General features: G+C 44.6%; 1 protein-coding gene across 6 annotated transcripts in view; it reads left to right on the top strand.

Annotated features, from left to right (window-relative positions):
- OSBP2 (oxysterol binding protein 2) overlaps positions 1 to 26,575 on the top strand; it is a 191,451-nt gene that overhangs the window by 107,687 nt on the left and 57,189 nt on the right. Inside the window, exon 1 of one of the 6 annotated variants that reach the window (XM_053586848.1) lies at positions 8,634 to 8,934. The exons of the other annotated variants lie outside the window; for them this stretch is intronic. Coding sequence (XP_053442823.1) covers positions 8,856 to 8,934 — 79 coding nt within the window. The 5' untranslated portion in view covers positions 8,634 to 8,855. Of the gene's footprint in view, positions 1 to 8,633; positions 8,935 to 26,575 lie in introns of those variants that run through there. 6 annotated transcript variants of the gene reach the window in all.

Genomic DNA, 26,575 nt, shown 5'->3' with positions numbered 1-26,575 from the left:
ATCTTAGTAGTTGTAATCAAGATGAGGTTATTTGGGTAAGCCCTAATCTAATATGACTGATGTCCCCATAAGAAGAGGGAAATTTGGATTCAGGTACACAAGCAGATAATGCCACATAAAGAGACAGAGAATGGAAGACCCCATGAAGTCAGAGGCAGAGGTTAGAGTTATGCTGCCACAAACTAGGGAACACCTGGGTTTGCTGGAAGCTGGAAGAGGCAGGGGAGGATCATTCCTTAGAGCAGGGGTGTCCAATCTGTGGGCTGCAGGCCACATGCTGATTTTGTGAGGACTTTTTTTGTTTATCTGTGGTGTCAGATACCATGAAAAGTAAGCATGTGCCTTTTTTTGCTAATCAGCTTTCATTAGTATTTATTTATTTAATGTGTGGCCAAAGGCAATTCTTGGTAGAAGAAAAAAGAAGAAGCTTGGACATAGAGCGTTTGGAGAGAGCATGGACTTGCTAACACCTTAATTTTAGACTTCTAGCCTCCAGAACTGTGAAAGGATAAACTTCTGGTGTTTTAAGCTACCAGTTTTTGGCAGTCCTATGAAAGGAATACAGTGATTAAGACCCATTCCCTGCCCTCCTAGTACTAACCATTTTGCTGGGAGACAGACCCGAGCAGACCTTTGAGTCAGTGTGGTAAGTGCAGCAGGAAGGACACATGGCAGGATGTGATGAGGAAGGGCCCTCCTCCAAACAGCCTTCCAGCCTCGGGAAAGGAACGTGCCTGCAGGAGTGGTGAAGGGATTAGCATTATGAAATGCCATTTAATTAAAAAGCAAGTTCACAGATACACTCATTAAAGTAACCACTGAGGCAGGGTGTGCGTGCGCACTCACAGAGCAGCTATAAGATCACACGTGCGTGGGCGGCGCCTGTGGCTCAGTGAGTAGGGCGCTGGTCCCATATACCGAGGGTGGTGGGTTCAAACCCAGCCCCAGCCAAACTGCAACAAAAGAATAGCCAGGCGTTGTTGCAGGCGCCTGTAGTCCCAGCTACTCGGGAGGCTGAGGCAAGAGAATTACCTAAACCCAGGAGTTGGAGGTTGCTATGAGTTGTGATGCCATGGCAATCTACTGAGGGTGATAAAGTGAGACTCTGTCTAAATAAATAAATAAATAAATGTAAAAAATAAATTAAAAAAAAAAAAAGGATCACACATGCTTTGTATATAATTCAAGTTTATAGCACCTGTCAAGGAAGGCTCCCTGGAGGAGGAGAGGAGTGTTCAGAGAGGAGCAAAGTCAGCCAAGGGAAAGCAAAACAGGTCAGTTCAGGCAAGGTGAGCAAAGACTGGGGGAGGGAGGGAGCAGCCAGTGGAGCCAAAGCCCAGAGCAGAGTACTGAGGCCCACAAGGCCTATCTCCTGATCAGCTGTGGTTCGTAAAGGAGTTTTAACTTGAACCTCTTACTGTCAATACCAGAAAGCCATGGATGGGAAATGATAGGGAGCCTATGTTATTTTCAATAAGTTGTCTCTGTAGTGTCATGGAGGATGGATTTGAAGAGGTAAACGTGGAAGCCGAGATCTCAGAAGTGAGTGGGGGGTAGTGGTGGATTGAGGTAGAGAAGAGAGCGTGGATTTGTAAATGATTTTGAAGGACTTGGGGATCCACTGCATGTAGGGGCTCAAGGAGCAGGAGAAACCCCGGGATCCTACCCAGTCTTCAGCTAGTGCCTAGGGACAGAAAGAATTATCTGGAGAGGGAAAGGTTGTCATGAGGAGCGGAGGAGAGATGTTGGGCTCAGGTGAGGACAGATGGAGTGTAGGGGACAACCAGGAGACGCTTGGAGAAGAGAATCGTGCTGGTGCTCAGCAGGGACACATGAACAGGGAGATGGGACATGGAGCGATGGGTGTGGACACCAGCACTTGGGCCCCTGCATGGAATGGGAAGGAAATAGGGATGAAGACTGATTCCTGCCTGACAATAGGGACAGATAAGGTTGGAGGACAGTGGGTGTATGTCTGGAGGACCAGGAAGCAGGGAGTTTCAAAGAGGGGTGGCTAGTATGACTGAGGCTTGCCATAGGAAGGGCCTTAAAAAAGGTATCTGGCAGGGCCACTGGATTCAGAAATGACTCTCCTAAGCAGCAATGCACCTGCCATTTCTTGCCTTCCCTGTATCTTCTGTCAGCACTTGCCTGTGACAGCCTCTCTCTATTTCTGGCGCCTCTGCATACATTCTCTGGACCATGCTGCCATGAGCAAGCCTGGGGAGGTGAACTCAGGTGGCTGCCTGGAGACCTGTGTGGGTAGCCTCTCCTGGGCCACATCCTGAGCAGCCATAGTCGTTAATCTCAAGGTCGCTGGTGTCCATGCCTGTAAGCTTCTGCCAGCAGCCAGGTAGCACAAGGTGAGAGGAGGCCTGCAGCCTGGCTGGATGACAGGTGCTATACTTGAACCTCTGCCTCCTACACCTGGTTGCAGCTGTGTCCGTTCTTTACAGGGCCCGTCACCCTGGGCGGCTCTGCTCCTCCGCCTCATGGGGATTGTGCCACGGGTGCGCCAAATGATCCAGCCCCTCTCTGATTGCTGCCTGCCAGGTTGGTCCGTGTGCACTGATGTGGTGGCTTCTCTGATGTGACTTCTGGGCCCACCTGCCCCCAAACTCACTTGTTATGTACCCTCCTTTATGCTTGACCTTCCACCATTAGAGAGTTGCTCAAAGGGCACCACAAGTTTCAACCTGAGCAGGAATTGATTCTTGCACATTCTTTCTGGTCATACTGTTGAGGGATTACTGAGGAAACACAAAATCACAAAGTACTTAAATAATTCTAAGATAACCATAAAATTTAGTCATCTTTCATGATCTCCCTTCCTCTCACTCCCCTTCCAAAAGATAAACACACCAATTTGCTAACGTGGGACTTTTCTCGATCTTTTCCCTAGTGTGTACAAAGCCATTAAGTACACACACATATGTAAACGTGTAGACATGTGGGTACACACACATATGTAAATGAGATCATATTGTACATATTGATAAGGAGCTTGCTTTTCCCTTACCAATATATTTGGAGATCTCTACATATTGATACAAATACACCGACCTCATTTTTGAAGAATGGCATAGAATCCTACAGTGCATTATAATTTATTTAATCATTTCCTTCTGGGTGAACAACAATGTTCTATACTGATTACTATTCCGGAGAGTGTCATAGTGAACCTTCTTCTACACGCATCTTTGTGCTTTCCCACAGCATAGATTGCTAGGAGTGGAATTGCTAAGTTACGAGGACACGTACATGATAAATATCAACAGATCAAAGTGTCAGCCAAAAAAAAAATGTATAAATTTATGTTAGCCAACAGCAGGTATTGTCCACAGAGGCTACCCCCTCATTCTTTTTATTCTTTGTTGCTCTGATGGATGAACGAAAAGGCATTTATTTGCTCTGTTTTGCATTTCCTTTATTACCATTGCATATACTTTTATCTGTTTATGGACCAATCATATATATGTTGCAATTTATATATTCATGCTCATTGCCATTTGACTCTGGGTATTAGTGAATGTAATTGCTGATTTATAGAAGTTTGTTCTAGTTACGGTTACTTCTCCTTTATTGCTTATATATTTTCCAAGCATTTTCTCCTTGTTTCTTATCTTTGAACTATTTCGGTGGCTGTGGTGCTATAGAATTTCTAAACGTTTATGTAGTTAGATCTGTCAATCAAAGACTTATTTTTTCATAGTGCGGGGAGAATGGAGCTTAGAAGCTTAAAATGTTCCATTCTTGATATTTTTGTGGTCTTGAATTGCTCTTTGACTTTGAACAAGACTCTTCAGCTTCAGTGAACTTCACCTTTGCCAGCTATATAGTCATTTTGTCTCTTCCACCCAGCCTCACCCCAACTGCTACAAGGATTATGGAGAGGCTGTCTTTGAGGGGCTTTGTAGTCATTCTTGAAAATCACAGTTAAACTAACTCCTTGATGGATATCGCGATTGACTTCTAGCACAGGCCTTGTATGGGGCATTGGTTTTGGGAACACTTGGCACCCTATCACTTACGTGGCTCACTTTTCACAGATGAGTTTTGAGTGTCTGTTATGGTGGTGATGCCAGCCTCACAGCTTCTCGTAAGGAGGTATTGGCCCAGCTGAAGCTGCCGTAACAAAATACTACAGCCTGGGTGGCTTAAACAACACAAATTTGTTCTGTTATGGTTCTGGAGGCTAGAAGTCCAAGACAAAGTGTCAGCAAATCTCGTTTCTTCTGAGGCCTCCTTGGCTTGCAGATGGCTGCTTTCTTGTTATGTCCTCACACGGCCCCTCCTTCTGTATGTTGTCTATGTCCTCCTCTCCTCTTGAGGACACTAGACACACCGATTAGGGCCCACCTGTGTGATTTCATATTACCTTAATTACTTCGTTAAAGGCCCTGTCTTCACAAATAGTTACATTCTGAAGTAGGGGATTGGACATCAACATGTGACTTTGGTGGGGGGACACAATTCCGACCCATAAGGAGATGGCATCATGTCTGGATGACAGTCAAGGAAGTGCACTTCACCCAGTGTGCAGGTTATAGATCTGAGCTCAGACTCATGCATTTGACTCCAAAGCCCAGGCCTCCCCAAGCCTGACTGTTATAAAAACTCTTTGGGCTCCACTGCCTTGACTTCCTGATCACCAGTCCACAGCCCCACTATCCCAGGTTTCAGACTTAGGCTTCCTGAGCGTACCATCTATTCCCTGCAGGCCCTTCTGCACCTCCCTTATCCTCTTGAGAAAGGGTTTCAAATAATAATTCAGTTAATTGAATTGTTACTTGTTACATTTTTGCAGTTGCTATGGGAAACATTGCCCGGTAAGATAAAAAAGTATTTGGAATATAGCAAATTTCTCAATAATCGAATCTCATACCCTTACAAAGCTGTTTTTTTATTTTTTTTATTTTTGCATGTTGCCCTCCCTTCCCCACCCCCAAATATACACCTGTATTTCTCATCTCTGGACTCTATTGAAACATAATACTTCATGCTCTTGGCTTTTTTATTTCACATTATAGGCGACAGTCTTCCTGTCTTTATAATGATCATTTTAATGGCTGTATAATATTCCACTGAGTTGATGTACACTAATGTTTTAAATCATCTTCACACCATTCAGCATTTGTGTCTCCTATTGTGCTATTGCAGGTAGTGATGCAATGAATGTCTTTGTACAGAAAGCTTTTTGCTTCTTTTGAATTATTTCCTGAGGGAAAGGACGTTCAGGGCAGCAGTAGCATAATGGCTCCTTGACTAGCTGTTACACCACTTTATGGAATAAGTATCCTGATGTCCCATGCCACCAGCAACAAGTGAGGATGTTAGCTTCACTGTAATCTCACCAGAGGTATTAATAATTTAATACAGTTTTGACAATTTTATTTTTTGTTAAGCAGGGTGAGGCTAAGTTCAAAACTTACTATCCCTGGTGCATAGGGCCGGTACTCTAACCACTGACCTACTGCCCAGCCTGCTTTTGACAATTTTAATATGAGGTATGTCAGGGCTACTTTAATTTGTGTTGCTTTAACAACCATCAGAGAAGGAGGAACATTCTGCAGTAGATTTGTATTATTTATTTATTTATTTATTTGAGACAGAGCCTCAAGCTGTCGCCCTGGGTACAGTGCTGTGGCATCATCAACTCCTGGGCTCAAGCAATTCTCCTGCCTCAGCCTCCTAAGTAGCTGGGACTATAGGCACCCGCCACAACGCCTGCCTGGCTATTTTTTGGTTGCAGCCGTCATTGTTGTTTGGCAGGCCCAGGCTGGATTCGAACCCACCAGCTCAGGTGTATGTGGCTGGCGCCTTAGCCGCTTCAGCCACAGGCGCCGAGCCTAGATTTGTATTTTCAATTCCTTTTGTTGTCACTTTCTTAAAAAGAAAGAATTGAAGACTAAAAAAATGAACAATTATCCCTTGGGAATTCCAGCTCTTTATCTTGACAGATTTGTTGGTGCAAGTAATATTCATAGTTCAACAAGCAGAAGGCCTTTTGGTTAATAACTGACATAGCAATTAAATAGGGACTGAGAAGAAACCAATCTTCTCAGACCTGCCTGGTGGGACTGACCCCAAATGTCCACCCAGGTCCTCCAGGTGACCTAGTCTGTGGGCAGCCTGCCCTTTCCAAATGCATATACAGGAATGCCACCACAGCCTGTACATGCAGGACACAGTCTGCCAGGCACTGTGCTTCTGCTGCCCTGAAAAGGAAAGGGCATACATGGGCAGGTATTATCCCCTTTATTTCCTTTATTCAAACTGATCTGAAACTCAAACTCTCCTCTCATTCCACTTTTTTTTTTTTTTGCTCTAAAATAATCAACAGTCAATTGAATTTTTTCCCTCAGAAGTTTATTTTAATTGCCTAGCAACACATTATCATAAATTGCTCTCGAATTCTTTGGCTTTGGCACAAAATCATTTATTAATGAGGATGGCAGTCAGCATCTAAGTGTGGCTATTCTTAGTACACTGCTACTTTAAAGGGCTTCATTCTTCAGATATCCACACAAGGATGTGTGACAGACCCTTGGAGAACTTGATTCTCCAGACACGAGCTCATCAGTGAAAAGCCTAAGTCCCAGTGGTTGAGGACTGTGGCCAATTCAAGTCAGGAAGCCACCATCAGAATCTGGTTCCCATTGAGTAAAAGGTAGGGCAGGGAGCAGAGAGAGAAGGGGGCTGTGGAGGGGTGTGCACTAGAAATGCACACTGGAAGGGCAGTGATGGAAGGGAGGCGGGAGGATGGGACTTTTGATGAGTACTTAAGTTGCTGTCATCAAGTCATTGATCTAGTTATCCCTGCACACCTAATATATGCTTAGCTCCACATTGGAGGCTAAGAACAGTGAGAAATGGCCAACAGTCTCTGCCCTGAAGGAGTTCACGGTCTGGTGCAAGAAGACAGACAAGTAAATAGGAAGCTACAGTCTGGTGCGCTAGGTCCTGGGAAGGAAAGAAGCTCAAGACACACCAGAAGCCCAGACTTGAGGAAATTCACCTGTGATCCTTTTGTTGTTGTTGTTGTTGTTGTTTGTTTTGAGACAGAGTCTCACTATGTCACCCTCAGTAGAGTGCTGTGGTGTCACAGCTCATAGCAACCTCAAACTCTTGGGCTTAAGCGATTCTCCTGCCTCAGCCTCCCAAGTAGCTGGGACTACAGGCGCCCACCACAATGCCCAGCTATTTTTTGTTGTTGTTGCAGTTCTCGTTGTTTAGTTGGCCAGGGCTGGGTTCGAACTCACCAGCCTCGGTGCCAGCGCTGTAACCTTTGTGCTGTGGGCACCGAGCCTGTGATCCTTTGTTTTAATGGGTCTGTTTATGCATAGTTTTCATACATACCGCCTGATTTGCCTTCTAGCATTTTGTTTTTAAGGAGAGTGTCGTATTTCTGTGGTATCATCACATCTGTAAGTCTAAATGGCTCTCTAATAATCCATGAAGTTTATGAAATAAAGTTGATGAAATCTACCTTCTGTGTTAGACTCTTAGGTTGCTTTATTTTTGCAAAAATGGCATTGGATACCAAGTTTCCTTCCTTCTTCCCATTGTTCACTTGTGATGAGTCCAATTCATCTTACTGTGTGGCAGGATATGGATGTGCTTGTGGTTCTTACTGTACTTGCCTTGTCCCTAGAGGCCTCACACTAGTTTCTGGAGCTGCCTTCAGTGCTTCAGGCAACTGTGTCCTTGTTGCCTCCAGCACTGGGCTACACACACACATACCCCAATATACATATACAAACTTTAGCTGAGTGGGTGTTGTGCCACATTTTAGAGCAAAGGAGGGAACACAGGAGGGAAGAGTGCCAGAGTCTGATATACTTGGAACAGGATCTCAGCTGTCGTATTGAGCGTAGACTCCTTAGGGCCACAGTGGGAGCACGAGGGCCTGTAAGGAGACTTTGTAAGAGTCCACAGGCAAGATGAGGGTAGGCCTGGGGGCAATGTGGGGTTGGTGAGGAACTGTGGGATACTTAGCTGTAGTCTGATGACCAACTGGATATGTATCTAAGAGAAAGAGGAGTCAAGGATGTCCCCAGGGTTTCTGGCCCAGAAATTGGGAGGATGGAGTGTGGGAAGGACTGGAGGGAAGGGGTTGGAGCAAGTCCCAGGGGGCCCTGGGGACTCAGGTTTGGACAGTTGGGTGTGTGATGCCAATTACATTTCCCACAGAGAAGTGTGTTAAAAGATCTGGGCAGAGACCCGTTTGTTAGCAGATGCCTCGTGCCCTGTGGCAGCAGTCAAGGGAGCCCAGCTCCGTTGGGCCCTGTTGCCTTCCTCCCGGCCCTTAGCCAAGTGGCTGCAGGTGGCTGAACACAGGTGCACCAACCGCTGCAGTGGGGTCAGAAGGTGGCCAGGTCCCAGAGGTGACCCCAGTTCACTGGAATCACCATAAGGCCCTGAGCCATCCCTATTTCCCACGTGCTCCTCTGCTCTCAAGGGCATCTTTCCCTTCGAAATAAAGCAACAGTGAGCCTGGTGCTGCAGGGGGCGGCACCTTCGCTTGGATTTTCATGTGACGTTGAAAAGGGGAGCCCGCCCGGCGCCCCATATCCCGGGTGCCAGCGGGGTCGTGCCGGCGAGCAGGCGTAAGGGGACCAGGAGGCCGCGCCACAGCTCGCGCTCAGCCCCCGCGGCGCCGACAGAGTTAACCGGCCCGTGCGGCGGGCGGCGGGCGGCGGAGGTGCATTGTGGTAAAGCGAAGCCGGGAGCGGGAGCGCGAGTGCCCACCGCCTCCGCCGGGCGGCCCGCCGAGCTCTGCGCAAGTCCGTGCAAGTCCTCGGGACCCGGCGCCATGTAGCGCCCAGCCACTCGGAGGCCGGCCCGCCGCGGGGATGAAGGGAAGCGGCTGCTGGGAGACGGCCTCCGTGTGCTCCTTCTGCAGCTCCGGCTGCCTGAATAAACTTAAAAAGGGTTAGTGTCGTCGGCTTCCGCCCGGAGGGAAGCCCGGCTCCTCGCGCATGCACGTCCGGAGCTGGGTTTTGCTGCATGATAGTCCACGCGAACCTCTGATGTCACTCCTTGCGGCATGGGGAGCGCGGGAAGCCTCAGGGAACCCCTGTCCCCGCACACAAAGTGCTGTTGTGGGTGTGCACCCCGGACTTGCTTCATGTGTGGGGCATTTTGGAGAGGGGGCTGCGACTACAGATATGTTCATCTGATTAACCTCTCCAGAAAGGCAACGAAATTTAATCTAGAACAGATCCTTCTGAAGAGAAGGGGGGACACGGCGGTCGGTATTTAATCCACCTATCTACCTCTCTTTCTCCGTAGTCAGCCTGGGGCCCCCTCATGCCCCTGGAGCCCCTGCAGAATTGCTGCTTTGCCCACAGCGACCTCGTCCTCGGGCTACCAGTAGTGTTTGCTAAGTACACGACCCTTCCCAGTGGCTGCCTGCCTTTAAGCAAGCTCCCTCTCCCCACGGTGGTGATCTTGAATGACCGCCATGGGGTGTGCAGGCATGCAAGCCCAGGGGGCCCTTCCTAGCACTGGGGGGAAACTTTAGCTGTCTTAAATTGAAGCCTTGTAAACTCTCTAAGCCCTCACCTGCAATTCTGGATTCTTGAAGCCTTCTTTGTTGGAGATTTTGAGCGAGTGAAACTTGGTGTGTTTACCTTGGTGAAAGTTCCTATTAAATAACGTGAAACTGGAGGAAATTAGTATTCTTTAACCCTGTAGACCTAAAAGACACAGAGGCAGTTAATTTCACTTAACAGGAACATACTAGAAACGGCTCCTTTTGGAAATTAACACCCTCTGATTTGTAATAAGCCTTGTAATTAACTTTGCCTGCTGACTGGTTATGCTAATGGCTTCCTGAAGTTTGGTTTCATTCCAAGTTCATGGAAGTTTCAAGTGTCAACTCAGGACTCACATTTAACCATGTGAACTCCTCTGAAAACACCATACAAGTCTTAGGGTGTTGCAGTTGTAGCATTTGAAATTTATTTCATTAGGAGCCGATGTTATGGCTCCATCTTAACAGTCCTTTAAAGAAACTTGTAAGGCAATTTTGTATGTGTGTTTTCTGGTTTTAGAGGATTGGTCTTAATTTCCAGTTTTTATTTTGGATATAATATCATTTCTAAAGCAGTTATATTCTTTTTTTTTTTTTGTAGAGACAGAGTCTCACTTTATGACCCAGGGTAGAGTGCCGTGGCCTCACACAGCTCACAGCAACCTCCAACTCCTGGGCTTAAGCGATTCTCTTGCCTCAGCCTTCCGAGTAGCTGGGACTACAGGCACCTGCCACAATGCCCGGCTACTTTTTGGTTGCAGTTTGGCCGGGGCCGGGCTTGAACCCGCCACCCTCGGTATATGGGGCCGGTGCCTTACCGACTGAGCCACAGGTGCCACCCAAGCAGTTATATTCTTCATGCAAAGTTTCGATGATGTTTCTGTTATCAGTTTGGGTGGATTTATTCTGAGAGAGAATTTTGGAGTTAATTTAAAAAGAAAAAGAAAATGCATACTAGACGTTATGTCGTTTTTCTTCTCTTGGCCTGCCTAATGATTATCTTGGTTGCTGTTGTCTGGAAGATTTGCTGCTAACAGGAAGCACTGGGCCTGCTGTCTGCTAGCATTCTGCTTGGTTGTGGGGGAATGCTCACCTGTGTTTGGAAGCTCAGGTGTGACCAGAGCAACTGCACTTCCAGAGTGGTGACGGTGTGGCCTCTTTGAGGGCCAGACCTCTTGCAGACCAGCCTTCTTATTCCCCTCCTGTCAGTGTCCAGCTCTGCACAGTGGATCTGGGAAGGAGGCAGCTCAGGTGTGTTGGTGGGCATAACGCTTAGAACAGGGACTGGAACAGAGCTTGCTACACCCATGCAAGGAGGCCAACACAGCAGTCAAGAGCAGCCAGGACTCAGCCTCCCCGACTGAGGCCCTGGGCAAACAGGAGAGTGTGTCCCTGGGGTGCCATGTGTGAAGGTGGGCTTGGAAAGGTCAGAACACTATTTCAAGAGAAACTAGGACTCTTCCAGTTTTTAGATGTTGGCCAAAAAACATACAGTTGGGGGCTACAGGAGGCGCAATTACCTGTCAGCTTTGGAAGGTGGGAACCAGCTGATCACTTACACTGTATGGGCATAGAGCCCTCCCCAGCATGCAGATGGGGTAAATCTGGCCTCCTCTTTTATACACAATGAAGGATATTTTAGTGAAGGGTCACTGGAGACAAGTTTCCCCTTAGGAAAGGGTTTTAGTGAAATTGTATCATGTGCCTGAGCCCATCTTTGTGCAGGGGCTGGACTTGCTGTCTGCCCAAGGGACCAGGGGCTGAGGCATGGGTGGTAACCATTTCAGTGTCAGGACAGTGTCTGGGTTTGTAGAGGTTCATCACATAGGCTCCTACTCTACAGGTCCCATTATGTAGCCGGGTTGTCAGGAGCCTGATGCCAAGCTATGTGATCCTGGGCAAGTCCCTCCCCCTCAATGAGCCTCAGTTCTGCTCTCACGCTTATAAACAGAAGAATAGGTTAAAAGAGGTTCTAGGGCTCCACTCTGCTCCCAGACTTGGGCAGGTGAGAGGGAGCCCTGGGGAGACCATTGACAGGCAATAAATTGCACTTTCAAACCATAGCTTCTTAACCTTTTTGGTCTTCATTTTCCTCATCTAAAAGATGGCATTATACATGCTTATTTGGCAAGGTTGCTGGGAGGTTGAAATGAGATAATATGTACCTGTCCATACCAATCTATCAGTGAGCCTATTTATCTGAGTCTCTGTCTCTGTTCTTCATACAAGGTCTGGAGAGCCACAGAGGGGGAAATGTTCATTTGGGGGTCTTTTGAAAGGGCCAACTTCAGCCCTTGGCGTCTCACCTCTTTGCTATGTGTGTGTACACCTGTGTGTGTGAGCAGATTCATTTTGAGTTCAAGTGTCTTTCTGGTTAGAATGTAAATTGCTGAAAACAGAGAATAAGAGCAGAACCCCATGCCTTGCCCATGGCACTGCTGGAGTTGTTACTTTCTCATTTGTGGCCTCAAAAGTCCTCTGCTTACATATGAGGCAACCTCCATTTCCTAGGACCAGCTCTGATTTGCCCAGTGGAGAAAGCTGAACTGAATTTAGCAAATGACAGGGTGGGGGGTGTTGTCACAGAAACAGAAGGGCATCAGGGGTGATGACAGCCAACATGGGCCATCCAGGGTGAGCATACCAGGTCAGGCAGGGTAGAGGTGTTTTTGGATAGGCCCTCAGCAAATTTAGTGGCAAGCATGTGGCAGCCTCTGTGTGTGGCTATGGTATGAGTGCCATGTACTTGAATGTACTGAAGGCCTGTTATTTTGGTAAGGTAATTTTAGATCTTTGAGTGCTGGGACAGGTACCATTCTCTGAGGAGCCTCATGGAACCTCAGCTGAGAATTGACCCAGGATATAAGGTCCTTCAGAAAGTTACAAGTAGGGTCTTTTGGGGGATGGCTTGCCAAAGTGCTTGGTCTTATGTTCCCTACATTTGGCTTTTGCTGGGGGTCTTGGGAGGAAGGAATAAGGCCTGAAGCAAGGGACTGGCTGTCTGCTCTAATCACTTTCCTTGCATCTGCAGAGTGGCTTCCCAGTGTCCAGGGATTAACATATGCCACCTCCGTGGGCCTAGCCTCACAACCTTCCCAGGCCAATCTCACTCTGCCCACTGGGCCCAATGTCCCTGCTCCCCCATGTAATCAGATTAATCTTTGCAGGCCCAACACCCATTCTGGTTCCTCCCGCAGCTTCTCCCCAACCTCCAGCTCCCTCAGACCTCTCCTAGGCTCCTTCTGCAACAGACCTGGGTTTTAAAATGCAAGCCTTATCTTCCTCAAGGTTATAAGCTCCCAAAAGTGAAAGCTAGGTTTCACCTGCATCTGTAATGCACCTCTCTCCCCACCAGCCCTAAGCACTTTTGCATAAATGACATTTGTAACCAACCCACCACCTTCAAAGTGATTGGAGAGAATATCCATTTGGGGCCGAGGGACAAGGAGCATCCTTGGGTAGTGTTTTCTCTTCATCTGGGGTCCTCGGCCTCCTGTTCTTCCTTTGGGGCTTTCTCCTAGTTCACTGGAACTTCCCTGACTCAGGATTAGAAGTGACAGCTGGAATCTTCCCTGCCCCTGCCCCTGCCCCTTCCCTCTCCCTTCTAGGCCCTCTGTGAAGAGTAGCTCCCTGGAACAACCTGGGACACTCAGGTGTAGGGTGTGGCTCTTAGGTAAAGCTAGGAGATCACAGAGAGCTTCCCAGAGGAGGTGACACCCAGCTGGATATTAGAGAATGAATGAGAGGTGGGCAGGTAGAGGATAGGGATGGCCAAGTGCTCAGTTAGGCTTGAGCCAGGCATCAGGACCTCACAATAGGCAAAAGGTAAGAGTGGGCCCAGCTGATGGGTCTGATCAAAAAGGACAGGTGGGGAGTGGTTAGGAGGGCACAGCTCTGTCAGCTCTGGAGATGATGTGTGGCTTCATGGTAATGAGGACCTGGTTTACCTCCTCCCCACACCCGGTGGTCACTGTTACTTAGTGTGACCCATGGAAGCAAGACATTCCCTTATAGATATATGACATGGCAGAGCCTCTGTCTGCTTGCATTTGGTATGGGGTGGTGAGCATTCTACTTGGCAAATTAACCTGATGGCAATAATACATGTACAAATGCCCGGTCCTGCCTGGCACATGGTAGCTGCTTGTTGTTGCTTTTTGGATCCCTCCCAGTTTAAGTGTGGTTTCTTATATGCATGCACGTTATTTTACGAGCAGACTTGTTGGGGAGAAATGTTGTACTGCCATAATTTGCACAAATGCCATGAAGGAGCCAGCCTGCCAAAGCAGCCATGGGACTGTGTACATGGTCCAAGTCCAGTCTTTGGAGGCAGATGATACCCAGGAATGGTGTGGCAGAGGTCACCCCAGCTACCCCATCTCAGGAGCAAGGCTGCTCTGTAGCTTGAAGTAAGGGAGGGAAATGTGAGGGGCTTGGCACACAGAGGATGCTTAATGGGTAGCAAGTAAGATGATTATTGGCCAGATCATTGTACACATGGGGAGACTGGAGCTCAAGGAGGAGAGGGGTCTTTCTTAAGATTGCACAGACAGAAGTGGGCCCAGAGCCCACACACCCATCTCTTAACCATGTATTGGCTGAATGGATAGCCAAGGGCAGAGTCAGGCCAACAGGAAGGCTGTGGGCCCAGACTCTGTCAGACCCTCAAAGGTCCTGGCCTGAGTGGAGGCCATAGCAGGTAGATCTGGCAGTTACTTTCTGGTATGGAACCTGAGAGCTTAGGGAATGTAAGGAGTGGTGATATTGCTGGAAAGAAGCTAGATGCCAAGGGGGAAGAAATCTCAAATGTTTCAATGTTTTTGAGGCAGAGTGAAGAGCAGTAAGTGATAGAGGAGAAAGAAGAATTTGTCTTTTCTGTTTAGCAGAAAATCTGACCAACAGTGTCTCTCAGTCATTTACTCTGTTCCAGTAGCTGTGTGGGACATGCTGTGTCCACAGCTAGGTAAAAGGATTCCAGCCCAGAGGATGGGGGTGCCAGACTCAGGCTTACCTTGTTCCCAGGCCCGTGTCCTTCCTATCCTCCTCACTGGTGCCCCCACTGGGAAGGAACAGAGGACGAGGCATGGTCCTAACTGGCTGAACTCAGAGCCCAGGAGGTGCTCATCTTGCCACATAGAGATTTGGAATATTCACAAAGCCTGAGGTACATAGGAGTCCATGAGCGCTGAGGAAAGGTGTTGCCGGTGTGCAAGGATCCGGCATGGAAGGCCCTGGGTGGGCAGCCAGCTGAGGGGTGGATGGGGTGGGCTGCATGTCAGGGTGTCTAAGGTAGGGGAAGCAGCATGTTGTGGGTGCCGGAGGGCAGTATACCTGTGCGCATGTGAATGTCTTGTATGTCAGAGCCAGGCCCATAGGTAGGGAGAGTAGAGAGAGAGTTCAAGGTAGGGGAGGGGGAAGGAGGGATGGGAGAGGTAGACAGCAGGCTTTCCATGGTGCTTTGAGCCAGCTACTCAGAATCCCCCCTTCATGTCTGTGCCAACCTGAGCTCCCCCTGGGTGGCTGCTGTGCTGTATTTGGGGTTATAATATAGGGGATATTTTCCTCTTAGAGAGGAAAGAGAGTCACAAGGGAAAGTACAGCAGAGAAGAGACACAGCTGGTGGGGAAGGCACCATCTTGTGCATTTGTGGCCAGCTTCTGGTGCTACAGCATGCCCGGTGAGGAAGATTTCGGCAGCATGGGGTAAAGAGACTATGACAGGCTCCAGGCTGCCCGTGACAGGCCCTAGGCTGCCCCAGCCAGGCAGCCAGGCTTCTGTTGCCATCAGTGGCCTCAAGGGGCCTAGGGAATATAGCGCCCTATCTAGGGAGCTGATTCATTGGACAATCACAGGTTGATGTACAGGGCTGCCATGGGCCTACTTGGCACCTTGTACAAATTAGAAAAGGGTACCCTTCCTTAATACCCTTTACTTCTACTTAATTTAAAACCATCATAATATACTGATTTGTCAGAACAATACTCTTTCCTTATGTTTCCTGGATGTATAATAATAAAAACAAATCTACAGTGTCTGTTACGATTGGCACCCCCTAGGGTTGTGCAATGTACAACCTGCTCAACCATATGTGACAGCCCTGTTAATAAAATCATTTTGTCGGGGCAGCGCCTGTGGCTCAGTGAGTAGGGCGCCGGCCCCATATGCCGAGGTTGGCGGGTTCAAACCCAGCCCCGGCCAAACTGCAACAAAAAAAATAGCCGGGCGTTGTGGCGGGCGCCTTAGTCCCAGCTGCTCGGGAGGCTGAGGCAAGAGAATTGCGTAAGCCCAAGAGTTAGAGGTTGCTGTGAGCCGTGTGATGCCACGGCACTCTACCCGAGGGCGGTACAGTGAGACTCTGTCTCTACAAAAAAAATAAAAAATAAAAAATCATTTTGTCAGGAACAATGTTTGGCTTGTCCTGAGGATAACATAGTGACCTCTGGTACTTCTGAGCAAAGAGAGAAAGGGCTACTTAAGTTGCAGGTCAAGATGGCTATTCCCACAGGGGCCCTAGCACAGGCCAAAGTGAGAGTAGAGCTTGGAGGGACCATGAGAGGCTGAATGAGGAGGCTTCAGGGTGGCCCATGAAATGAAGAGAGGGGCCTGAGTCTGGTTGCAAGGGGTTGAGTTCAAGCTCAAGGGCCTTCATGACTGGGACTGAGGTTTGCCGGATGGACATCTTCCTCTGACCTCATCAGGAAAATGTCCTGTAGGGCACAGCCCTGCCCACTGCTGACATGATTCATCCTCCTTACACCTGGGTTCCCTGTAAGTGCCAGTCAGCTCAGACCAGCAGCAACATCTGATTAACTAGATGAGCAATATGAATAAAGATGAAGTTATGGGCTTTTTGCTGCCAAAGATAAATTTCTTTTTATGTCCTGCTTCCCTCTGACGTGTGTGTTGAGTAATGACTCCTGACGCACATCTTCAGAAATAGTAGCTGCTCACACTGAATGGTGTGTCAGAGCGGAAGGAGGCCATGAACTTGGAGAATGGTATCCCACCTGGACAGCACCCTTGGGTTGCCTGTGCGTCCTGGCCTGGGGTTCCTAGCATCCTTTTGGCCAGTGTTTTTCCGGAACTGACAGCTGGTCAGGACTGCTGGCTACCTGCCTCCACTTAGAATATTTTTACTCAGAAGCAGCACAGAATGGGGACTCTGCAGCATGAATCTTAGTTCCTTAACCATTTGGCAGCTGCTCATCTGCCTGGTGAAATCCCCTCTCCAAGCCCATTCCTCTTCTGTCCCCCAACACACATAGTTTTTTGGCTGAACTTTTTGAGATGCACCTGGGCCAATATTCTGTGCCCTGGACGGTCATTATTAAGGGTTATTTACCATTTAGACAATAAGTTCTAGATGTTGAAGATCACAGTGTTTCCATAACTTCATTATCCCTCATACTACTGTTTTTAGGTCCCTGTTTTTGGTCAGTATTTTTCCTTTATAGGAACATCCTTTTTATATCATTGAGATCCGAAAAAATACCATTTTTGCATGGCTGTACATCATAAGCACTTTCCCGCAGTCCTGCAGGCTTAATGTTTCTTCACTGAATGGCTATGGAATGCCTTTACTGTTAGACATTTAGGTTCTTCCCAGATTCTCAGCATAGCCAAGCTGCTGCCTGAGCATCTTTGGCATGTAAAGTTTTCTTTCTGTGTTTCTTTCCAGGACAAATTCCCAAAAGCGCTATCGCTGAGTCAGAGCGCGAATGCTTCCCTCCAGCACCCGTGGCCCAACCAGCATTCTGGTTCATGATGCTTGGGAAGAGCGTGGACAACCTCTTTAAGCCTCCATGCATTATACTTCTGTCATTCTGAGAGATTATTCTTTGACCAGCATAAAATTGTACCTTATTAGTGTTTTAGCTTACATCTGACTAACCAAAAAGCATGCATTGTCCCCACAAGTTCAGTCATTATTTGTGGTTTTCTTTTTATGGCTTCTTGGCTACATTTTCTCCTGCCCTTGTGTGGAAACCCAAAGTGAAGCATTATAAATGCAGTTGGTTTATGTCTTGCATGGCTGGAACCCAAGCCAGACAGGAAGGGCTTCTTGGGACACAGGCATTGATCTACTCTGGCCTTGGTGATTGGGGTTTGAACAAATGGTCCCTGGAACTGTCATCCCCTTGCAGGACCTGCTGCATAACTTGTGGGGCCCAGTACAAGATGAAAGTATGGGACCCCTTGCAAAAATTAAGAGTTTTAAGACAGCAATAGCTGAGAATTAGACCAAGCCCGGGTTCTTTCTGAGTTCAAGACCACCCTGGGCAACAGAGCAAGACCCCATCTCTACAAAAAAAGTTTAAAAAGTATTAGTTGGGTGTGGTGATGTGTGCACACCTGTAGTCTCAACTACTGAGGAAGCTGAGGTGGGAGGATTATTTGAGCCCAGGAGTGAGGTTACAGTGAACTATGACCATGCCAGTGCACTCCAGCCTGGGCGACAGAGTAAGATCCTATCTCTAAAACAAACGAAAAACGTTATTGAGTTGTAATTCATTTACCATATATACAGTTCACTTATTTAAAGTATATAATTGAATGTTTTTTAGTATATTCACAGGCTTATGCAACCCAGGGTTATAACCACAGTCTAATTGTAGAACATTTTGTTCTAAAAGGAACCATATACCCATTAGCAGTCAATCTCATTTTTTCTGTTTTTGTTTTTTAATTATAGGCATCCTAGTGGGTGTAAAGTGGTATTTCATGGTGGTTTTGTTTTGCATTTCCCTAATGACTAATAAAATTGAGCCTATTTTTATGTGCTTCTTGGCCACTTGTATATCTTCTTTGGAGAAATGTCTGTTTAAATCCTTTGTTCATTTTTTATTTGGCTTATTTGTCTTTTATATGAATTCTTTATATATTTTGGAAATAAGTCTCTTATCAGATATATGCTTTGGAAATACTTTTGCCCATTCTGTGCATTCCTTCACCTCTAAATTTCTTTTCACTCTTGATGGTATCATTGTAGCACAGAAATTTTTAATTTCGATAGTGTCCCATTTATCTATTTTTTTGTCACCTGTGTTTTTGGTGCAATATCTAAGCAACTGCTGCCTGATCCAAATTCATGAAAATTTACTTCTATGTTTTATTCTAAGAATTTTGTAGTTTTAGTTCATACATTTAGGTCTGCAATTCATTTTTGTATGTGGCATGAGTTAGGAGGTCCAACTTCATTCTTTTGCAGATGTCCCAGCACCATTTTTTTGAGAATAGTTTTCTTTCCCCATTTATATGCCTTAGTGCCCTTGTTGAAGATCAATTAACCATAAAGTAAGTAAGAATTAATTTTTGGATTGCCAATTCCATTCCATTGATCTCTGTTTGTCTTTATGCCACCACCACACTTTCAGTAGACACTCTTATTTTTAATGTAGTTGCATTTATCAGTCTTTATGAATAGTACTTTTTATTAATATGTTTCTGTCTGGAGATCACATACATTCTCCTAAAAGGTTTTAAAGTTTCCCTCTGATGTTCTTAATATATCCAAAATTAATTTCTGTAACAGATGTGAAATATGTGGTTAACTTTATTTTTCCAACATGTCAACCAGTTGGCCCAGCATTGTTTATTGAGCAGTTCCATTTTTCCCCTCCAACCTGCTCTACCACCTCTGGCACCTGTTAGAATTCTACATATGCTTGGGTCTGTTTGAGGCGCTCTCTTTCACTTCACAGAACAATTTTTTCCTGTGTGCTGGTACCACACTGTCTCAAGTACTTTATAATGTAGTTTGATATCTTATAGGGTAGCTCCCCCAGCTTATTACCATGCTCTTATGTTTATTCTCATTTTATGAATGGGAAAATTGTAGAGGTGGTTTCCGAACCATACTGCTAATGACTGGAAAAGCCAGGCTTGTTTGAACTCGGGCATATAGACTTTCAAGCCACACCCATAGTCTCTAGGCCAGTGATTTTCCACCGGTGTGTGTTGAGAGGATCTTAGGTGTGCCATGAAAATTTTTGAAGATCATTAATTATTTTCGAAAGAAGTTCAAAGCACGTTAAATATAGTCTTTTGTTTATTTATTTATTTTTTTTATCAACATGATTTAAGTGTTACAGAAGTTTAACTATAGGTTCAAGTGTGCCATGAGATAGAAAAGGTTGAAAAGCACTGCTCTAAACTCTGCACATAGAAACCTACTCCTTGTTGATTGATACTTGCTTCACTGGCAAGCAATTTTAGACTTTCCCCACTTCCTTTTCTTTGCTCAGCAAAGGGAAAGTAAATGCATTTTATTTATTTATTTATTTATTTATTGTATTGTATTGTTTGGGATTCATTGAGGGTACAAAGAATTCGGTTACACTGATTGCATTTGTTAGATAAAGTCCCTCTTACAATTGTGTCCCGCCCCCAAGAGGTGTGCCGTCCACCGTGACCCCCATCCCCCATCCCTTCTCCCCTCTTACTGCTCCCTCATTCCCCTACTCCACCCCTTGTATTAGCTTATCCACTGAGGCTCCCTCACCCCTGTGAGAAGGAGGTAGGCCATGCCCCTGAGCAGTGTTGTGTGCTGGTTTACAGGTGCAGCTTGTGGCTTCTGAGAGCCTTCACTCTGTGAAGCAGAAGCTGTCACAGAAGAATGGTATCTCTACTTATCCCTTAATGCCCAGCTCAGAAAACACTGAGTACCATGTCATTCCAAATGGCATGTACCAGAATCTGGGTCACCCTGCAACTCCCTGAGCATGTGTGGCTTCGAGCCCTGCTCTTGTTTGCCAGCTGCTCACTCACGTCATGCTATCCCGAGGCTGATGTTGTGATGTGGTTCTAGGCAGGTTCAGGATGGGAGCGAAGCCAAGGGTGAGACAGAAACAGTACAGCTCCTAGCAAGCATCAAAGTATAAAGTTGGTCTCCGGGGCTAAATCGTGGTGCTAGCGTGGTCTTGATTCCTTCTTTTGTTGCCCTCAAGTCTTACCTGTCACAGGTTGAGTAGACATGTGAACTCAATTTAGAGTAACACAGGTATTAATTTTTCAAAGGTAACAGGAAAGGGCATTTAGCATTATTATTTTTAGTGAGTACTTTGTATGTGCCAAAAACTGGGTTGTGCTTTTTAAGCACATTGTCAAATTTCATTTCCTTTCAACCTTTAAGATAGATATTTTTACTATTCTGACTTTAGAGAGGGGACTAGACATAGAGAGATGAAGTCACTTCATAAAGATAGCAGAACTTAGAGGTAAAGCAAGGCAGAAAACACACTCTTAGGATCTAGAAGTTGTCACCCTCCCTCATGTGGCACCAAGACTGACCAACTTAGAAGGTCCCAGCAGCAGCCTCATGCAAATCCAAAGCACTCAGTTGTGACTTGAAGACACTGAAAGGTTAAATGTGCCTCTTTTCCAACTTCTGTTCCAGTGTTTGGGGTCCCTGGGGTTGTGATCATAGAACACTGTTAAATTCCCTGAAGATAAGAACCAGGGCTGAGTCACATCTATTAAATAACTGGAAAATACAGAAAATATGTGGATACATAGGTACATAAACCCACAAACAAATGCTTTGATGTACTTTGTTGTATTTCTTTTTCTTACCTTATTTCATTGGCTGAAATCTCTGGGAGGATGTTAAATAGAACAGAGCAGAAGTGCTTGTCATGTTCCCAGTCTTAGGGAGAAAACATTCAGTCTTTTGCCATTAAGTATCATGTTCACTATACCTTTTTTAAAGATCCCTTATCTAGTTGAGAAACTTCCCTTTTATTCCTAGTTTTCTGAGAGATTTTATGATGAATGGATGTCAAATGCTTTTTCTGTACCTACTAAAATTATTATCATTTAGATTTTTTTCTTTAGTCTTTTAATATGGTCGATTACATTGATTTTTATATTTTGGTCCCACCATTTCTTCTTATTCAGTGGGTCTGGAAAGGGATGTGAAGATTTGCATTTCTAACAAGTTTCCAGATGATGCTGATCTATGGATTACACTTAAAGAACTACCTCATTAAACAGATTGGAGAGAGCTGGTGGGGGGAATGGTGTTCAGTCAGCAGCCTGGGTCCAGACTTAGCTCTGTCCCTTATCAGGGGTAAGCATGCTACATAGCCTCTCCAAATCTATTTCTTATCTGTAAGACGTAGCTCTGTCCCTTATCAGGTGTGAGCATGCTACATAGCCTCTCCAAATCTATTTCTTATCTGTAAAGTGGTATTGATAATAAGCTGAGGAGTGCAAGAGTTGAAATGGATAAATGACTTAGAATAGCATCTAGCGTGAAGTAAATGCTTAATCAATGTTACTTATTTGTTCTCTCTGTATGGTGGGGTGGGTTGGAGAATTTAATGAGCTAATGAATGTAAAGCCCAGGGCATATGCAAAGTGCTCCATTCCTGCTAGTTCTGTTTTGTTTTGTTTTTAACAGCTTTACTGAGGTATAATTCACATTCATTCATTCAAAGTATACAATTCAGTGTCTTTTACTCCATTTATTGGACTAGACAAACCATCATCAGACTTAATTTTAAAACATTTTATTTCCCCATAGAAGAAACCTTGTACCCATTAGCATTCATCCCCATTTCTGTCCACCCCCAACGCTAAGCAACCCCCAATCTACTTTCTGTCTCTGTGTAGATTTGTGTGTCTTAGACATTTAATACAAACAAAACCATATAATATACAACCTTCTGTGAGTGGCTTCTTTCATTAGTGTAATGTTTTCAGAGCTCATCCACATTGCAGCATGTGTCAATACTTCATTCTTCTTTATTGCATTATGTTCTATTGTAACAATATGTGCCTCAGAGATTTGCAGGGTTGGTTCCAGACCACCATAATAAAGCAAATATAGCAACAAAATGATTCATACAAAGTTTTTGATTTCCCAGTGCATATAAAAGTTACCTTTACACTGTACGTAGTATATCAAGTGTACTATATCATTGTGTCTAGAAAAACAATGTATATACCTTAATTAAAAAATACTTTATTGTAAGAAATGCTAAAAGTAAGAGCCTTCAGTAAGTCATCGTCTCTTTGCTGGTAGAGAGTTTTGCCTTGATGCTGATGGCTGCTCTGCTGACTGATCAGGATACTGGCTGCTGAAGGTTGGGATGGCTGTGGCAATTTCTTTAAGACAACAGTGAAGTTTGCCACATCAGTTGACTCTTCCTTTAATGAAAAATTTCCCATTAGCATGCAATGCTGTTTGATAGCGTTTTGCCCATAGTAGAACTTCTTTCAAAATTAGAATTCATCCTCTCAAACCCTGCCACTGCTTTTTCACCTAAGCTTATGCAATATTGTAAATCCTTTGTTGTCGTTTCAACACTGTTCACAGTATCTTTACCAGGAGTAGATTCCATCTCAGGAAACCACTTTCTTTGCTCATCCATAAGAAGCAACTTCAAATTCATTCAAGTTTTGTCATGAGATTGTAACAATTCAGTCACATCTTCAGGCTGTGCTTCTAATTCTAGTTCTCTTGCTATTTCTACCACATCTGCAGTGACTTGAAGCCCTCAGAGTCATTTGTGAGGATTAGAATCAACTTATTCCCAACTCTTGTAATGTTAATATTTTGACCTCCTCTCATGAATCATGAATGTTCTTAATGGCATCCTGAATGGTGAATACTTTCCAAAAGGTTTTCAATTTACTGGGCTCAGCTGCATCTGAGTAATCACTATCTCTGGCACCTATACCCTTATAAAATGTATTTCTTTTTTTTTTTTTTTCTGTGGACAGGGCCGGGTTTGAACCTGCCACCTCCGGTATATGGGGCCGGCACCCTACTCCTTTGAGCCACAGGTGTCGCTCTAAAATGTATTTCTTTTTTTTATTTTATTTTTTTTTTTATTGTTGGGGATTCATTGAGGGTACGATAAGCCAGGTTACACTGATTACAATTGTTAGGTAAAGTCCCTCTTGCAATCATGTCTTGCCCCCATAAAGTGTGACACACACCAAGGCCCCACCCCCCTCCCTCCATCCCTCTTTCTGCTTCCCCCCCCATAACCTTAATTGTCATTAATTGTCCTCATATCAAAATTGAGTACATAGGATTCATGCTTCTCCAGTCTTGTGATGCTTTACTAAGAATAATGTCTTCCACTTCCATCCAGGTTAATACGAAGGATGTAAAGTCTCCATTTTTTTTAATGGCTGAATAGTATTCCATGATATACATATACCACAGTTTGTTAATCCATTCCTGGGTTGGTGGGCATTTAGGCTGTTTCCACATTTTGGCGATTGTAAATTGAGCTGCAATAAACAGTCTAGTACAAGTGTCCTTATGGTAAAAGGATTTTTTTCCTTCTGGGTAGATGCCCAGTAATGGGATTGCAGGATCAAATGGGACGTCTAGCTTGAGTGCTTTGAGGTTTCTCCATACTTCCTTCCAGAAAGGTTGTACTAGTTTGCAGTCCCACCAGCAGTGTAAAAGTGTTCCCTTCTCTCCACATCCACGCCAGCATCTGCAGTTTTGAGATTTTGTGATGTGGGCCATTCTCACTGGGGTTAGATGATACCTCAGGGTTGTTTTGATTTGCATTTCTCTAATATATAGAGATGATGAACATTTTTTCATGTGTTTGTTAGCCATTCGTCTGTCATCTTTAGAGAAAGTTCTATTCATGTCTCTTGCCCATTGATCTATGGGATTGTTGGCTTTTTTCATGTGGATTAATTTGAGTTCTCTATAGATCCTAGTTATCAAGCTTTTGTCTGATTGAAAATATGCAAATATCCTTTCCCATTGTGTGGGTTGTCTCTTTGCTTTGGTTATTGTCTCCTTAGCTGTACAGAAGCTTTTCAGTTTAATGAAGTCCCATTTGTTTATTTTTGTTGTTGCAATTGCCATGGCAGTCTTCTTCATGAAGTCTTTCCCCAGGCCAATATCTTCCAGTGTTTTTCCTATGCTTTCTTTGAGGATTTTTATTGTTTCATGCCTTAAATTTAAGTCCTTTATCCATCTTGAATCAATTTTTGTGAGTGGGGAAAGGTGTGGGTCCAGTTTCAGTCTTTTACATGTAGACATCCAGTTCTCCCAACACCATTTATTGAATAGGAAGTCTTTCCCCCAAGGTATGTTCTTGTTTTGTTTATCGAAGATAAGGTGGTTGTAAGATGTTAGTTTCATTTCTTGGTTTTCAATTCGATTCCAAGTGTCTATGTCTCTGTTTTTGTGCCAGTACCATGCTGTCTTGACCACTATGGCTTTGTAGTACAGACTAAAATCTGGTATGCTGATACCCCCAGCTTTATTTTTATTACTAAGAACTGCCTTAGCTATATGGGGTTTTTTCCGGTTCCATACAAAACGCAGAATCATTTTCTCCAAATCTTGAAAGTACGATGTTGGTATTTTGATAGGAATGGCATTGATTAGGTAGATTGCTTTGGGAAGTATAGACATTTTAACAATGTTGATTCTTCCCATCCATGAGCATGTTCTTCCATTTGTTAATATCCTCTGCTATTTCCTTTCTGAGGATTTCATAGTTTTCTTTATAGAGGTCCTTCACCTCCTTCGTTAGGTATATTCCTAGGTATTTCATTTTCTTTGAAACTATGGTGAAGGGAGTTGTGTCCTTAATTAGCTTCTCATCTTGACTGTTATTGGTGTACACAAAGGCTACTGACTTGTGGACATTGATTTTATATCCTGAAACATTACTGTATTTTTTGATGACTTCTAGGAGTCTGTGGTTGAGTCTTTGGGGTTCTCTAAGTATAAGATCATGTCGTCAGCAAAAAGGGAGAGTTTGACCTCCTCTGCTCCCATTTGGATTCCCTTTATTTCCTTGTCTTGCCTAATTGTATTGGCTAGAACTTCCAACACTATGTTGAATAGTAAAGGTGACAGAGGACAACCTTGTCTGGTTCCAGTTCTAAGAGGAAAAGCTTTCAGTTTTACTCCATTCAGTAAAATATTGGCTGTGGGTTTGTCATAGATAGCTTCAATCAGTTTTAGAAATGTGCCACCTATGCCTATACTCTTCGATGTTCTAATTAGAAAAGGATGCTGGATTTTATCAAATGCTTTTTCTGCATCTATTGAGAGGATCATGTGATCTTTATTTTTGCCTCTGTTAATATGGTGGATAACATTTATGGACTTGCGTATGTTAAACCAGCCTTGCATCCCTGGGATGAAGCCTACTTGATCATGATGAATGACTTTTTTGATGATAAGCTGTAATCTATTGGCTAGGATTTTGTTGAGAATTTTTGCATCTATATTCATGAATGAAATTGGTCTGAAATTCTCCTTTTTGTTTGGGTCTTTTCCTGGTTTTGGTATCAGGTTGATGTTTGCTTCATAGAATGTGTTGGGCAAGGTTCTTTCTTCCTCAATTTTTTGGAATAATTTCTGCAGTACAGGAATAAGCTCTTCCTTGAAGGTTTGATAGCATTCTGGAGTGAAGCCATCTGGACCAGGGCATTTTTTGGTTGGAAGATTTTTTATTGTTTCTTTGATCTCAGTGCTTGAAATTGGTCTGTTCAGGAGGTCTATTTCTTCCTGGCTGAGTCTAGGGAGAGGGTGTGATTCCAAATATTGATCCATTTCCTTCACATTGTCAAATTTCTGGGCATAGAGTTTCTGGTAGTATTCAGAGATGATCTCTTGTATCTCTGTGGGATCAGTTGTTATTTCCCCTTTATCATTTCTGATTGAGGTTACTAGAGATTTTACTTTTCTATTCCTCGTTAGTCTGGCCAATGGTTTATCTATTTTATTTATTTTTTCAAAAAAACAACTTCTTGTTTCATTAATTTTCTGAATGATTCTTTTGTTTTCAATTTCATTGATCTCTAATTTGATTTTGGATATTTCTTTTCTTCTACTGAGTTTAGGCTTAGATTGGTCTTCTTTTTTCCAGTTCCATAAGATCTCTTGTGAGATTGTTGATGCGCTCTCTTTATGTTTTTCAAATGTAGACATCTAAAGTGATGAATTTTCCTCTCAAAACTGCTTTTGCAGTATCCCACAGGTTTTGGTAGCTTGTGTCTTCATTGTTGTTATGCTCAAGGAAGTTAATGATTTCCTGTTTT

Source organism: Nycticebus coucang, chromosome 4 (assembly GCF_027406575.1).
Source record: "Nycticebus coucang isolate mNycCou1 chromosome 4, mNycCou1.pri, whole genome shotgun sequence".
Classification (NCBI taxonomy): Eukaryota; Metazoa; Chordata; class Mammalia; order Primates; family Lorisidae; genus Nycticebus; species Nycticebus coucang.
This window is presented reverse-complemented; position numbering and strand designations above follow the sequence as displayed.